This window comes from Cavia porcellus, unplaced genomic scaffold, assembly GCF_034190915.1.
Source record: "Cavia porcellus strain 051 isolate PalLab524CR breed Dunkin Hartley unplaced genomic scaffold, mCavPor4.1 scaffold_18, whole genome shotgun sequence".
Lineage (NCBI taxonomy): Eukaryota > Metazoa > Chordata > Mammalia > Rodentia > Caviidae > Cavia > Cavia porcellus.
The window spans coordinates 72,741,311-72,757,746 of NW_026947501.1; the positions used below are offsets into that span (position 1 = coordinate 72,741,311).

At 44.1% G+C, this 16,436-nt stretch overlaps 1 protein-coding gene across 7 annotated transcripts in view; it reads right to left on the minus strand.

The window, feature by feature from the left end:
* The window catches only part of Fam193a (family with sequence similarity 193 member A), a 143,486-nt gene that overhangs the window by 62,386 nt on the left and 64,664 nt on the right, over positions 1-16,436 (minus strand). For 5 of the 7 annotated variants that reach the window (XR_010040918.1, XM_063230364.1, XM_063230365.1 and 2 more), the window contains 3 exons: positions 4,357-4,508; positions 3,661-3,828; positions 716-950 (listed from right to left, as the gene is read on the minus strand). Coding sequence is in view for 6 of the 7 variants with exons in the window: in XM_063230364.1 (XP_063086434.1) it covers positions 716-950; positions 3,661-3,828; positions 4,357-4,508 (555 nt within the window). In the remaining variant the exon portion in view is untranslated. The remainder of the gene's footprint in view (positions 1-715; positions 951-3,660; positions 3,829-4,356; positions 4,509-16,436) is intronic. The other 2 variants (XM_063230366.1, XM_063230361.1) reach the window with 1 other exon arrangement.

The following is a 16,436-nucleotide window of genomic DNA, read 5'->3' on the forward strand; positions in this document are numbered from 1 at the left end:
CAGGAAGAACTTGGGTTAGGCAGGTAGCTTTGTGATAAGAGTGCTATCCTAGCATGAATTTAATCCCTAGTACTAAAAGTTTGACTACTAAAAAAGCATTTAAAACTAGAGTACACTAAAGTATCACTTATCCAGTCAAAGTGATGGTGAAACCGCAGACTCCAGTCAAGTAGGTATCTTGTGTCTGCAACAATCACGAAGTTTCACTGCTTGTCCCCGGGGAGACTGGTCTCCTTCCAACACGACTGTATATCCACTCTGTGCCTCCTATTTGTATTTCAGAGACTCACCTGTGTTCTCTGCTGAGACTGTGGGGTCCCGTAGAAAGCCTGTCCCTGCCCCTGATGGGCTGGTGGTGAACATGTGTGAACACAAGAGGCCTCAGGGCTGCACAAAGGCTTCCCCTTCACCTGGGTCCACAGTAATGACCACCCCAGAAGCCAAGTCATCTCCTCAAGACTGTGGCCTAGCCTCACGTCTTACTTCCTAGGGCCTCATGATCCTCATAGCAGCACTAACAGGCCATGTCACCCAGACACCAGTCCATCAGTGCTTTTTTCTAGCAGCAAAGCCCTGAGAACTACCCTCAGCCAACCCTGCAGAGGGCCTGTAACAGTGCACAGTGGGCATGACACTTCCTCCACCCACCTACACACTGCTGCTCTTTAGCTCACCTTCTCCACAGCCAGGCAGCAAAGAGGGTGCTGTCTCTTACCAGAGTGCCGAGAAACGTGCTGATGGAGCGTGCCGCCTGGCAGAGGGCGCCATACTCTTCGAGTAGGAGGGAGATGAAGTGATGAGCCTGTGGCGGGCCCTGCAGGCTAGACGGTGCCTTGGCCTTCGCTGCTGATGACAGCTGTCGGAGCAGACGGACCTTCATCTCTAGCACATATTCCCGGGCCTGCTGCTCCAACCGCTGGTACAGCTGGTAGGGGTCCCGCTCACAGAGCCTGCAGAGAGACAGTCAGCACTCAGCTGTGACTGTTTCCTAGGGGCCCACAGCCAGCCAATTCGGATATCAGGAACTATCTCTTCTCAAGCCTTCTACAGACATCCACAGCAGTCATTTCCCTCACACTGACCTAGGAGAGGCACCTTACCCCCTCGGGAGATGAGGAAGCCAGGCACAGACAGCAGGGCCAGGACAGCCAGGAAGACTGCATACCCTGACCACATCCTCCACACAGCCCTGCTTATACATGTGTACTCATTCAGCCAGCCCACACAGGGCCACTGCCCAGACGCAACACCCAAGCCCGCCCAGGCTGGGGCAGGGGTCTGGGCTCACACCACCAGCAAGCAGCAGACAGTCCTACCACACCTCAGAGCTGGCCTCAGCCGCACCCTCAGCAAAGACTCCTAACTTGTAGTCCACTCACCTCAGCTTCCCAAAGTGCTGGGATAACAGGCTCTACCACCATGCCTGGAGAAGCCAATCCTTTCTGAAGAATTATTACATGCTAATAGGTGGGGAACCTGGGCACTGGCCAGTACAGAGTGAACCTGCTGTACAGCTGGGACCAACAGCATGTCCCTTCTTTCTAAGAACTTAATACAGGATACAACAGGCTTGTGTACTGTTTCTGATCAGAGGGAACTTCAGATGCAACTTACAAATTACTCTGAAATTATTCCAATAAAGAACAAAAATGTATAAAACAATTAGCTTATGGGAAAAAAACAAATGCCTATCACCAACTACGATGGCAATGAACACTGTCATGAATCTCTTTGCAAATGTAGGGGTGATTCACTTTTTAAGAATAGGCCTGATAGGTGGTAGCAGCACACTCTTGTAATCCCAGCACCTGGGAGGCTAAAGCAGGAGGATTGTCTTGAGTTCAAAGCCAGCTTAGTCTACACAGTAAGACCCTTCATAACACTACACAACACAATGCAACACAACTAGTCCTACAACCTTTAGCCATTATTGTGGTCTACACGACCACTTCTTTTCACTGTGTACTTCTGAAATGCCTCTACATGGAAGCCCCAAACTATGGATACAACAACAAGATGTCTATAGGAACCAGCGCACTTTGCCTGTTAGAAGTGAGCTGTAAAGTATACCTAACATTACAACTCTTGGATTTTACAGAACAGAGCCTTTCCCCTTTAGGGTACATCCAGTTACAAAAGAACTTACGTGGTCACTCATTCCACTTTAAAATTAGCATGCTACCAAGGTTGTCAAAAAAAAAAAAAAAAAACAAGAGTTAAGTAAAATCTTACAATGGAATATGGGAAGTACTACATAAAATGTGGTTAGGAAAATAATTGGTGGGCATGGTAGAACACGCCAGTAATTCCTGTTACTCTTTAAAAGACTAAGCTAGAATGACTTATGGCTGTTATAGTTCAAACAGGTATATTAATTACTATAGCATGACCATTGTTTTTAAATTACTAGTATTAAGAAAGTATCCCCTAAAACAGAATATATGCCATCTGTTTTAAAGGAAAGACACAGAGGATTCAAACAACTTAGAAATAATCAAACTCACAAGCAGACTGGACATCTCCTTGGATCTCTTAGCAAGGCTAAGATCAGAGACATTTTGTTTCTTCGTCCATTTCAGTATTTTACAAATTTAAGGAAATAACCACGTGGTACTTTGGGAGCAGTGTCTTAGAATCTACATAAGAGGAAGGAATATGCAGAAGACACTTCAGCAATTCAATCACTTGCTTATTCAGCGAACACAAAGCAAACACTGGGCACTAACCATGTGCAAGACGCTACTGTAAGAGACCCAAGGTGCAGCATTAATATTCTGCTAAATCATGAGTTTGATGTGAGGGTTATACAGTTTTTCCCAGCAATCACTACAAAATCTACCTTCTAAAAAAAGGCACATGCCACCCAGAACTGTCTCACACAATACCTGTGACTTATGGGTAACACACTGATCTCAAGGTAACATAATCAACCACCTAATACCTCCCTGCTTCCGGATAAAATTCACTGCATGGAAAATCTGAGTTCAAAAGCCTCCAAAGTGCATTCAAAACATAACACAGAAAGAAATCAAAATGAGAATCGACCCATGAAATGTTCACCCAGGTCAAATTTGGTGCTTTTATTTGGAACATTTTAAAAATCAGAAAACAATGGTACATTCAAACTCTTAAGAACAGAGGTGATGTACACCTCATCTTCTCTAAGCTCCTGGACACAAGGTACCTGCTGAAGAATAGACAAGAGTGGTCGAGAGGCATTCCTGCATGAGAGGCAGCCCCATGTGCATACACTGAGAGGCCCTGACCAGGGGGCTGGCCTGGCAGTGCTCAGGAGAGGGCAGCACTCAGCCTTCTTCCTAGAGCTGAAAAACCCAAAGCTGTCTATGAAGGTACTTAGCACTGCCTCTGGCATGGCAAAGACTCAGGCAGGCAGGCAGGCAGGCAGATATTACCATCAATTTTAGCACAAAAACATGACAGTCATCTTATGTCTCATTAAATCAGAAGAACCCACAACTCTGACTAGAGGGCTCCCTCTCTCTGGCAAGCTATGCACTAATTCTGACCTGCCCAGGCCTGAGTCTGCCCAGCTCAGCGTCACTCTAGGCTGCAGCCAAAGCCCACCCTGAACAGAGGTTCCAGGAATAGCAGCAAAGGTCAGGATTCAGACAGGGCCAGGAGACAGAGGGGAGTATGTACCTATCCACGAGCTCCTTCACTCCCTCCTTGTCAGGTACCAAGGACTGGTCTTGGTCATCTGCCAGGGGGGTTCCCGCCTGGCGGTATATGCAGCGCACCATGTAGCGTACTTCAGACCAGTAGTTCTGTAGCTGTTGAGGTTCCCGGTCTGTCTCTGCTGAAATTTCTCTGAGACACAGCAAAGGCAAGTTACACTTGGCTGACCAGCTGACCTCCACCCCACCCCACCTGTGCAAGGTCTATGCCTTCACCCGTTCTGGTGTCCATTGGAAGGTGGGGCACATAGCTCCCCCGACCCTGCTCCTCTGCAGCTTGCTGCCAGCCTCCTCACCACCCTCTCTGTCACAGATGCTCCCTCAGAGTCTCATTACTATGCAGACTGCCCCAGTGTTAGTCCCTTAAGGGCAGACGTCCTAGTGTTAAGCCTTTTTTTTTTTTGTCTTTTCCCTTTTTATTGGTACCGGGGATCAAACTCACGACTCCTGCTTGCAAGGCAGGCGCTTATGCCGCTAAGCTAAATCCCCAGTCCCATGTGTTAGTCTTTTTATGGTCTTCTTGGTCATGGCCAGGCCACTGTCTCCCTCTCAGGCTCAAAAGTTTGTTGTTGTTCATGAGGAGCCTGTTTTCCTCTTCTAGCCCATGTTCCCAGACATGCCCATGGCCAAGCATGCTTGGCCCGGTCCACATGGCACATACCTGCGTTCACTGCAGGCCTCGCATGAGCAGGGGGCCTCCGAGGGTGCAGGGCTCAGCCCTGTGGAGGGCAGCATCTGTGCACCCAGAGCCAACCTGCTGGCATCTGGCTGTGCACTCCCAAGCGGCGTGTGAAGAAGAAAATCTTGGCCCTGCTTTTAAAAACAGAATGTAATAGACCAGTTAAGCCCAAATATTCATGGCATCAGTTTTGAATTAACTGTTCAGAAAATGCCTTTTAGAAAAAAGTTAAAACTTAGACACTGAAAATAAAATAACTGGCATCACATAGGAAACTTTTTTCTAAAGAATTCTATATGGCCCAGTACTCTCCCAAGAAAGGAATTTTATTTAGAACCGGTATTTTTTTTTTTAAAAACCTTCTGATGGTTTACAACATAATCACATGGTGACATTGAATATGTTTCTTTTGTTCTTTACTTGGCACACATGACAGCCATCCCAGTAGCCACTTCCAAAAGGTGAAGCACACAAATGTACAGGTGGCAGAGTGATAATCCTGCAGCCATTCTGAACCCAAGTCCCAGCAGCTGAGGGCAGCGTCTTTTTGCCCTGCAGGACCCACAACCCATGCTACTCACTCTGACTGAAGAAAGCCATGTGAGAAAAATGCCTGGGCAAGGGTGTGTGGAACAAGTGAGGTTAGCCAGCGGTGCTGCCTACACCCTAGCATAGAAAGGTTCTGCTAAGCACTGCTGCAGAGAACAAACACATCCTGGGCCACCCACCTGCTTCCTCTCAGTCACCCAGCCAGCCAGCCCCTGGTCCCCAAGTGACAGGGCCTGAGAAGACAGGCTAGTTGGAGCGGGGTGCTGCAGAATGTTCCTTTCCACAGGGGCAGCCAGTCCAACCCCACTCTTGACAGCTGACAGTGTGAAGAGGTAAAGCACAGCCATGGACAGGCCCCCAGAAGGGACTGTGCTTGTGTCCACAGGATTGCACAGCCTCTCCTGTTCCCGACTGAGCCTGGCCACGCTATGCACATGCTACCTACAGCATGGCTCCATCTACTGCAGGGGGCGGAGCAGAAACCAACCCAGGACCTCTCACAGCTGAGCACACAGACACTAACACTAAGCTCTAGAGCCTGCTGGAGGGGGTGGGGCTGAGAGCCACCAGGTGACAGCATATGGGAGGCCAGGAAGTGTAAGCTACACACTAGGACAGCAGCAGCCTGGATTCCTGGCCTCCATCTGTTGCTGTAACCTGCCCGGCTTCTGGGACTCTGTCACAGCAGCCCACACACAGCCTTTGCAGGCAAGGCCAATGACAAGCAAATGCCATGGGTCCTGGTCAGCCTGACAGAACCACAGACAGGGCAGCAAGTCCTCCTTTCCAGAGGCCTGGAAGTTGCAGGACACACATCGCCACCCTGCATCCTGGCAATTTAAGTCAATGCTTCCTGTGCTTCAAGAAGGAGCTTTCAATAGCAGAGACAGTAGAGGTTTTATGCAGACCAGACTTTAGCACCTGAAAACAAGACAATTCCAACACCACAAGTAACTGTAAGGCTGAGGGGGTCAGCTCCTCAGCCCACACCCCACAGCCTGCCTCACGCAGGCCACAGGCACCTCTCTCCTGGCCACCCCTTAGCCTCCTGTGGGTCCCTATTCCAACGTCACCCACTTGCGACTCACTCTCAAGCAGCCAGCCAGTCAGCATGATCTCACTGGGATCCTGTGCATGAAACCTGCCCTCCTCATACAATTTCCAACTGAACCTTGTATTTTTCACTGGAGCCTACAAAGCTGACTGGGACAAAGCTTTGTGTTTATGTCACTGCCATTTGCTCCCCTTTCCCAAAGCACTCAGCCACCCATCTCTGGATAGCTCCTGACAGATGGGAGGTGTGTCAGCAGCCAAGCCTGAACAGAGAGAGCGCCGCTGCTGAGGGAGGCTGGCACAGCTAGCTACAGATTTTCTTTTCCTTTTGACTTCACCCTCATCCATACTCTACAATGAAGGAATACATTTCTTCTCTGCTGGTGGGAGACAGAGGGCGCTAGAGGGACACTGAGAAATTGGGTCTGTTCAGCTTCAGTCACCAAAAGTCTCTGTCCTTCCAGAGGGGGACTGGGCAGCATGGACTCTCTGGTAAGTAGCTGACACTAGACCTGGCCTGTGGCAGCCCACGAACCCTTCTGTTGCCTGCTGAGTCCTCATCATACCCGCTCCATGCTCACAGCTATACCACAGACCTGCTGGGATTGTGTTCTTTAGTATTCCCTTCCCAGATCTCTTACTTTTTCCTTAGGTTAAAGTAAGCCAGATTGGGACATGGTGGCACGCACCCATAATTCCAGCTCTTGAGAATGCCTGAGACAGGAGTATCCCAAGTTAAGAGGTCTGCCTGGGCAGTTTAGTGAGATAAATACAACTAAATTATTTCTTTAAAAAGCTCAGCAGAAAATATAGCTCAGTAGAAGAACGTCTGCTTAGAATGTGTGTGAGGCCCGAGGTTTCAGCCCCTGGACGTAAAAAAAAAAAAGTCCCAGTTTAATTGCAAGTGTGATGATCCATCTGCCAGCCAAACTCCACCTGACAAAGCCACTGACAACCTCACATTCTCCTAGCACAAAGTGCTAACTGAAATCCTGCTTCTTCTTCATCTGGCTTTTAAATGTCTTTAAAGCTGAGTCCCATGCAGGCAGGAACTTTTCATCTGCTCACCACATACACCAGTATTTACAATGACAGCTCACACACACAGCACTTAGCAGAGCAGCCAAGAACTGTGAAAGTAACACTTCCCAGTGACAAGAGATGAGACAAGTCTTAGAATTAGGCACAAAGTAACAGTGGCATTGTATCTTATACAGTGGCACTCATCTTATACAGATCAAACTGTAGTCATCTTTTGTCCTAGTCCAACAAATTTAAAACAATACAAGTCCAGCATTTAACATAAAATTCACAATGTCCATCATCCAATGACAAATCTCAAAATGTACATTATGACCTGAGACATGGAAGAAAAGTTAACCAATAGAAGCAGAACCCAAAGTACAGAGAGGACACAACTAACAGTTAAGAGTTGGACTGAGGGTTTACCTCAGTGGCATAAGTGCTTGCCGGGCAATTGCAAGGTCATGAATTCAATCCCCAGTAACAAAAACAAAATAAATAAATAAATAACCAACGGTCAAAAGTCTAAAATTGGCAATTAAAAATACGCTCCAAAAAAAAAAAAAAAAAAGCTCCATATGATCAAGAAAATAGAAAAAAAAGCACAATAAGAGAGAAAATGGAGATGTAGAAAAAAGAAGAAAGAAAATGGAACTTCCAGAAAAGGAAAACAATGTATTACTTTAAAAAATAAAGAGTAGGCCAGGCATGGTAGCACATACTTGTAATCTCAGCACTCGGAAGGTTGAAGCAGGACTGCCATATTTCGAAGCCAGCCTAGGCTACTAGACTACACAGTGAATTCAAGGTCAGCCTGAGCCATAGTAAGACCTTGTCTCAAAAAAAGAAAAAGAGGGGGGCTGGGGCACACACCCAAAATGTAGTTGGCATGCTGTAGGGACCTGTACACCTGTGTTTAGCATGACACAATCAACAACAGCCGTAGCAGAGACAGCCCAGATGCCCGTCAGGAGATGCATGGATAAAGAAAATGTGGTATACATACACAATGGAGAATTACTCAGCCATCAAAAGGAATGAAAATTCTGACACGTGCTAGAAAATGCATGGATCTAGAGAGCATCGTGTTGAGCAAGATAAGCCAGACTCAGGAAGGCAGGCATCGTATGGTGTCCCTACTGTGTGCAGTCCAAGAAAGTTGACAAGCAGAAGGGAGACTACTGCACTCAAGGCCACTAAAGGGTTTTCTCTACACAGACCTTTCTCAAAAGACCAAAACCTAAAAAAGACAACAGAAAACAAGAAACTTACAGACTCATACTCTTCATGGTCATAGACATAATAATCATTAACCAACACCAGCAAATCTAATCCAGTAATTTATAAGCAAGGATAATATATCAGATAAATGACATACTATGGGGTATCTGAGGAATGTAAGGTCTGTTCAACATTTCAAAAATCACAATTTACTATAATGAAAAAAAGAACACTTCTGTGATCATCTCGAAATATACAAAGAGAATTTCACAAAATTCAATTTGTATTCAGTATGACAACTTAGCAAACTAGAACAGAAGTAAACTTCAATTTAATCCACAAAACCCTACAGCTACCACAGTACACAGTGGACTAACAGGGCCTTCAGGGGTCAGCAACAATATGTTCCAGTCAATCTCACCTAGAGGTAGCCCCAGACAACAGGATAAATAAAACAAAACAAATACATCTTTAAAGGGAAGAAAGACATTACCTGTAGCCAGCATGATCATCTATCTACACAAGAAAACACTAAAGAATCTTATCAAAAGACCACTAGAAGGGGCCAGGAATTTAGCTCAGTGCCTTAAGTGCCAGCCTTGCAAGCGCATGGTTGTGAGTTTGATCCCCGGTTACCCCCCACCCCAAAATAACGCCACTAGAATTAATAAATGAATTTTTAAAGCACAAAAGGTCAATAAAAAACACTTCATTTCTATATCCTAGCAATAAATTTTTCAGAAGCACGTTTAAAGGAGCAAGAAAAATATTAAATACTTTGGAAAAAACTTAATACTATAATGCTATATGGCCTGGAAATTAAGACTATAAAATGATGCCAGGGTGTGGGGTATAGCTCAATGACACAAGTGCCTGCCTGGCAAGTGTGAGGTTGTGAGTTTGATCCCCAGTATCAAAATAAGTAAATAAATAATGATGCTAGGAATAAACTTAGATGATTTTAATAAATGAAGAGTTATACTATATTTAGTTCATGCACTGAAAGACTCAATAATGTTTAGACCTCAATTCTCCCCCAAATTAACCTATAAACACATAATCAATTCAAATTCCATCAGGGTTTTTTATAAAAACTGACAGCCTGATTCTAAACTTTACATGCAAAGGCAAAAAGGATTTACAGTATTTAAAACACTTGAAAGAACGAAGTTGGAGAACATCCACGGCTTACTGTAAATACCTCTAGGAATCAGGAAGTATGGCAGCAGCAAAGGACAGTGGAACTCCAAGTCCAAAAATGTCCACACACAGGCAATTATTTGACTGCTTACACAGCTGCCAAGGTAATTCGACAAGATAAAATGGTCTTTTCAACAAGCGGTTCTGGAACAACTGGATATCCACATGCCCCTACTCGTCATTCTGCAACAGATGCAAAGCTTCATTCAAATGATGGATCATAGACCTAAAAGTATGAGCTAAAACTGTTGTAAACAAAGGGCAAAAAGCCTACCACTATAAGTGTAAAAGGCTTTTTAAGTAGCACAGGAAAAGCACAAATCATTTAAAAGTTGATTAAGTTGGAATGATTAAACATTTAAAACTTTTGCTCTTTCAAAACAAAGTATTGGTGGGAACATTGGTGCACACCTACAATTCCAGCTCTAGGGATGCTGAATAAAAAGGATCATGAGACTGAGGCCGGCCTGGGCCACACAGTGAGACCTTGTCTCAAAAACCAGAAGACAGCATTACAAGCTGGGAAAGGCAGCTCAGTGGTAGAGCTCTTGCTTGTCAGGTGTGAGCCCCTCGGTTCTACCCCCAGTACCACACAAACATAAAGATGACATGTTACAGAATGAACGGGCAAGCTATGCACTAGGAGAAAATATTCCTGAAACATATTTGGTAAATGGCTTGCAGGATATATAAAAGACCTCTCACAATAATAAATAATGAACTTCACTAAAAAAAGGGCAGAAAATTTAAACAGCCACTTTACCAAACAGATACAAATGGAAAGAAAGTTAAAAGATGTTCAACTACAGTCACTTAAAGAAATTAAAACCATAGTGAGATAACTATAAACCACAAGAATGGCTATAATTAAGTACTTGGCATCAACTGGAACTCTCATACAGGCTGCAAAATAGCCTTTGGCATCAACTGGAACTCTCATGCAGGCTGCAAAATAGCTGCAAAATATTAGCCCTTTGGAAACCAGGATGGCAGTTTGTTAGCAAGTTAATCATGCCCTTAACGATGCAGTATATAGCTGAGTGTGTTGGGGCACACCTACAACCCTAGCATGTGGGAGGCTGAGGCAGGAGGATCATGAGTTAGAGGCCCACTCAGATGGTAACCACTGTATAGCACGGTTCCAATGTATTCAACGTAGGTGTTGCTCTTCTGTCTCTCTTTCTTCTTGCTGCTCTCCTCCCCTGGGCTGGAGATGGAACCCAGGGCCTTGAACACTGAGACAGCACTCTACCACTTGACCTCTGAGCTGTATCTCTAGCCCCAGGAGTTACATTTTAATGACAGATTAGTATAGACACAATACTGATGTTCACAGTCAAGTCAGAGACTTTAAAAATCAACCTGGAAACAGAAATACTGAAAAGTAATTTTCAAGTGGCTTTTCTCAGGGCAGAACCCTTAAGTGCTATACAGAGAACCTTTGAAAGAAAACAATAATTCTTTTTCTTTTTTTGAAACAGGGTCTCACATGTAGTTCAAGCTGACCTTGAAAATAAACCCATAGCCCCCAACACTACAGCTAGATCTAAATCAGCAGTAGGCTTATCTCTTTTTCTGGCCACCATGTTCAGGTGCCTGCTCTGAGGCAGGCCTGGACAGATGCCTGAGCAGGGCAGGGAGAAGCCCAGACAAAGGCTGCCGCCATGGAGCAAGGATGGCAAGCCAGGCCGGGTGCCCACCCAGCTGGCTGAATGAACCCCTAGACATCTGTCCTTGCACTGAACTTGTGCAAGCAACCTGACCCTGACCACTCCTCCCACCCTCCCTTCCACACTGAGATGCTGCTGAGGGGAGAGAGGAAGAGGTCTAGCCTTTCACAGTGACCCAGTCCAAGCCAGCAGTCCAGATGCCCCAGGGGGCACCTGTTCTTCTGGGAAATCGTACCCACTCTCCTGTCCCCCACCAGTTTCGCTGAATCTACTTGGCTGTCAAAAATGATCCTACAAAAGACTAAGCTCCTAAGAGGAGTTCTGACAGGGATGGCTGCTGACTTCTGCAGTTCCTGCGGCCTATCTGACCTTCATGTGAAGCCCTGTCTCCAGACCCAGTCTCAGTTCCTCTAAAATGCATGGCCACAGTCTCCTGTTCAAGTGAGACCCTGGGGTGCCACCAGGGCCAACTTATTCCCTCCCACCCCAAACTCACTGCCCACCCAGTGCCAAATGAGGGGAAGAACACAGAGAACCACAATGAAATACAAAGCTGGGAATCACTGGGAAGATCGGCCTTACCTCACATAGTCCAAGTACCACACAACCCAGTGATGCTCCTCCAAAGTGAAACCCTTAACAAAACTGTGCCATTAAGTGCGAGCGGACAGAAAAATGCCCACACACCACTGTTTACCATTGTAAAAAGGGAGAAAAAACTCTGCCTCCTTCGGCAAAGTTACTGATAGTCTGTAACACAGTTACACACAGAAGGGCAGAAGAGTTGTTATGAAAACCTTATGAGTAAAATTAAAAAAAGCAAGGAACATAGGTCATCATCAGCATATACCATTTTAGAAATAAACAAATTTAGGTTACTACAGATACACATGTAGGTAATAAAATGTTTAAGGTATTTTTTTAAAATAAAGGAATGAAGAGCTGGGCATGGTAGCACACACCTATAATCCCAACATTCAGGAGGCTGAGGCAGGAGGATCACTGCAAGTTCATAACCCTATATATATAATAAAGGAATGATAATGGATATAAAATAAGAGGACAGCACTATTCACAAGGGGAGGCAGAGGATGGGGAAAGGATAAATACACAGGGGTGCAGGCAATCTGGAATGGCCTAATTCTTACACGAGGTTGATGCTGTGGCCTTCCATCTTGTGCTGGCTCAGGATGTGTGATTATACACTCACACATAGCCACAAGGATACAGGTTACATCTCGAGTAGCAACAGTCAGCAGGAGGATGGGGGCCTCTCCCCAAGACCGGTTTCCCCTCCAATTCAGTGTTACCCCCCCTCCTCCACTGTGGCTGGCCCTCTGGACATTCTGGGTAACTTGATCTACTCAGCACCCTCACCACCAGCTTAGTCTCTGCACTCTTCCACCAATGCCAACACAGCGAATATCCACCACTACCTCTCTGCTGTCACTTTCATCAGTCATGTCTTTTCTTGATGCCTTTCTTGGGGGGCGGGGCTGAGGAAACCCATGGCCTTGGCACTGAGCTGCATCTGCAGTGGATCTGTTACTTTTTGAGACACAGTCTTGCTAAATTGCCTGGGCTGAGCCTGAACTTGCTACCCAGCCCCTGAAATGTGAGTAGTCTAACTGATATGGGTAAAATACACAGAGGATTTTGAATAAAACATAAAACAAAGACACTGGCAAGTGCACAGTCACAAATTCAACTCCTGATACCAAAAAACAAACAAACAAACAAACAACAAAAAAAAAAAACAAACTAATTTTTTACATTGGTTACATGATTGGAGTATCCTGAAAGCAAAAAAATATCACTTATAGCCTTTTAGTTTTTGACATGTGACTGCTAAAAATTCTAAAATTATTTATGTGGCTTGCATTTATGGTTCATATTACGTCCTTTGAGCAGTCTAACAGAAAAAATTCATAATGAAAATGTTTATGATCCATGATAAAAAAAGATGACCAGGAATAAGCAAGCAATAACAATGAAATGTGATGAGATTATATAGAGAGGAATAAGCAGGAATAAGACAACCCAATTAGTGATTTTCAGTGTTTTTCATGGACACCGGGTGCCTCCCCTTGGCAGTTCCATGATCAGTATGGTTTCTGGTTTAACAGTAAGGCATCCTCTGTGTTCTCACGATGCTGCCTATGCAGAGGCAGTGCCAGTGACCCCAGTCTGTGGCTGGAGCAAGGGCAGCAGAGGGCACAGTGCCAAGGGCTTCTGTGGTCTCCCATCACACACACAGAATTGAAGTAAAAATGCCAGTTCCCACTAAGACGTCCTTGGAACAGTAAAATCATTACCTGCATAAATTTCAACTCCCAGGCCTGTCTCCCTGACTCCCACAGGAAGCAGTCTAAGTGTTCATTCCCACGAAGGGCGGCCTGCAGGAAAGCATTGTGCACCTATGCGGACAAAGAGTCTCCTTCTAGGTCTCCCTCCAACAAGGATGAACACACCTGAGATCTGCACTTGAGTATTCGTCAGACATCTCCAAAACTGGACAAAACGAGCCTGTCACTCCAAAGCAAACAGCTGATACTGTTTGTGGCCCATTGTAAAATCTGTGCATTCCCACATCAAACCAAATGGGAAAAACAGAAAAAGCACTTCCTCTAAAATCAGGAATGAAACTAGTCTGTTCAGTCTGACCACTTCTACTGAGTAGAGTACTAAGATTTTGGGCAGGCCCATCAGGCAAGAGAAAGACAAGAATAAGGATGCAACTAGGAAAAGAAATCAAATGATCCTTATTTGCATATGATCTTGTATTTAGAAGACCCCGGAGCAATCAAGACAAACCTCTTAAGAGTTTTTAATGAAACAAACAACCTTAGAGAATTCAGCAAAATAGCAGGATACAAATCAACATAAAACATCAACAGCTTTTCTTTTCTCTTCTTTTTAACTTTTATTTCTTGAGACAGGGTCTCTCCATATAGACCAGCTTGGTTTTCAAATCGCTATGCAGCCAAGGATAGCCTCAAATTTGAAATCCTCCTGCCTCACTCTCTCAAGTATTAGGATTACAGATCTCTGCCAACAAAGCCTGGTTTTGGTAGCTTTTCTATATGCCAATAATAAACTGGCTAAGAAAAAAATCAAGAAACAATACCTAAAAATCAACCCAACAGAAAAGGTGAAAGATCTTCACAATGAAAATTTTACAACACCTATGAAAAAGTGAAGAAGAGACTACAAAATGGAAAGACCTCCCACATTCATGGACCAACAAAATAATATCAAAAGTACCAGGCATACTACACACACCTGTCATCCCAGCATTCAGGAGGGCAGAGGCAGGAGGACTGCTGGGAGTTCAAGACCAGACTGCATTACATAGCAAGATCTTACCTCAAAAATAAATAATAATAAACAAACAAAACAAAAATAAAATAGCCATATTACTGAAAGTGAGCTACAGAGTTAGTACAATTCCCAACAAAATTCCAATGACCTTCCTCATAGAAGGAAAAACAAAACTCCAATCCTAAAGATTCATATAGAAACACAAAAGACCTAGAATAGCAATCCCATGCACAAAAAACACAGCTGGAAGTATGACACTAGCCAATTTCAAATTATACTATAAAGCCATGGGGGAAGCATTGTATTGGCACCAACAGACCCACAGACCAGTAGAATAGAGGATGTAGAAAGAACACATACAACTGCAGCTCTCTAATTCTTCACTAAGGGACCAAAAACATACGCGGGAGAAATGATATCCTCTGCAACAAAGAAGGGACTGGGCATCCATATGGAAGAGACTAAAACTAGATCCTATCTCTTACCGTGTATAAAAACTGGTTCAAAATGGATCAAAGACCTATGTACATAACACTTGAAACTGCTACAAGAAAACAGAAGGGAAACACTTAAAAAGTCCTAGGCACAGGAAAAGACTCTTGAATAGGACTCCAGCAGCACAGGAAATAATAGCCAGAATCAAGAGCAAGAATGAGATGGTAATCAACAGGAGTGGTGGCACATGCCTATAATCCCAGCACTTGAGAGGCTGAGGCAGGAGGATTGTTGCAAGTTTGAGACCAGCCTGGGCTACAAAGTGAGCTCAAGGCCAGTCTGAATTGCATAGCAAGGCCCATCTCAAAAAGACAGAAATAAATAAGGCTTATGCACAACAAAAGAAACAACCCACAGAGTAAAGAGGCAGCCTAAAAATGGTATATAATCTTTGCCAGCTACTCTTCTGACAGAGGATTATGATCCAGAATACATGAGGAACTAAAAAAACTTAACACTAAAAAAAAAAAAAAAAAAAAAAAATGGCTGAGTGTGATGGCATACATCTGTGATCCCAGCACTCAGGAGGCTGAGGCAGGAGAATCATGGTAAGTGCAAAGCCAGCCTGAATTACAATGTGAGACCCTGTCTCAAAGATGAACAACAAGAAACCTCAGCACAGTCAATAAATGGCCAAATGAATCAGACACTTCTTGAAAGTACAAATGGCCAGTAAGTGTATAAAAAATATTTAACATCTCCAGCTAGTAGGAAAATAAAAATTAAAAAATTTACGTTTCAGAATATCTCAGCGCAGTCAGAATGGCTGTCATCAAGAATACAAAAAAGGGGTTGGGGATTTAGTTCAGCGGCAGAAGCACCTGCCTTGCAAGCAGGCAGTCGTGAGTTTGATCCCTGATACTGATGAAAAGGAAAAAGACAAAAAAAAAAAAAAAAAAGAATACAAAAAAATGCTGGGGATTTACTCAGCAGCATAAGTACTTGTCTGACAAGTGCAAGGTTGTGAGTTCGACCCCCAATACCAAAATCAAAACAAAACAAAGAATACAAAAAACAAAGCTGCATGAGGATGCAGGGAAAAAAGAACACCTCACACTGTAGATGGAAATGTAAATTAGTACAACACTATGGAAATCAATAAGGAAGGTCCTCTAAAAGTTAAAAGCAAGCTATCATATGAATCAGCTATCCCACTCTTTGGTATATATCTGAAGGAATTAAAGTTAGTATGCTCTAGGACACCTGCATATCCATGTTTATCGTAGCACAAATTCGTAACAGCCAAGATAATAGAAACAAGTCTAGGTACACAGCAATGAACAAATAAAGAAAATGTGGTATTTATAAACAATGAAATATTATTCAGCCATAACGAAGAAAATTATGGCATTGGCAGAAAAATGAATGGAATTGGAGATTATCACATTAAATAAAAGAGAGAAAGCATCATTTGCAATCTATTTTTTTTTAAAGGCCTAAAATTCATGGGGAAAGGCACGAAAATAGGTGGATGACTACTGTTAGACAAAAGGAAGAGAAAATATCAGTAAAAATAGTGTTAAAAGGTAA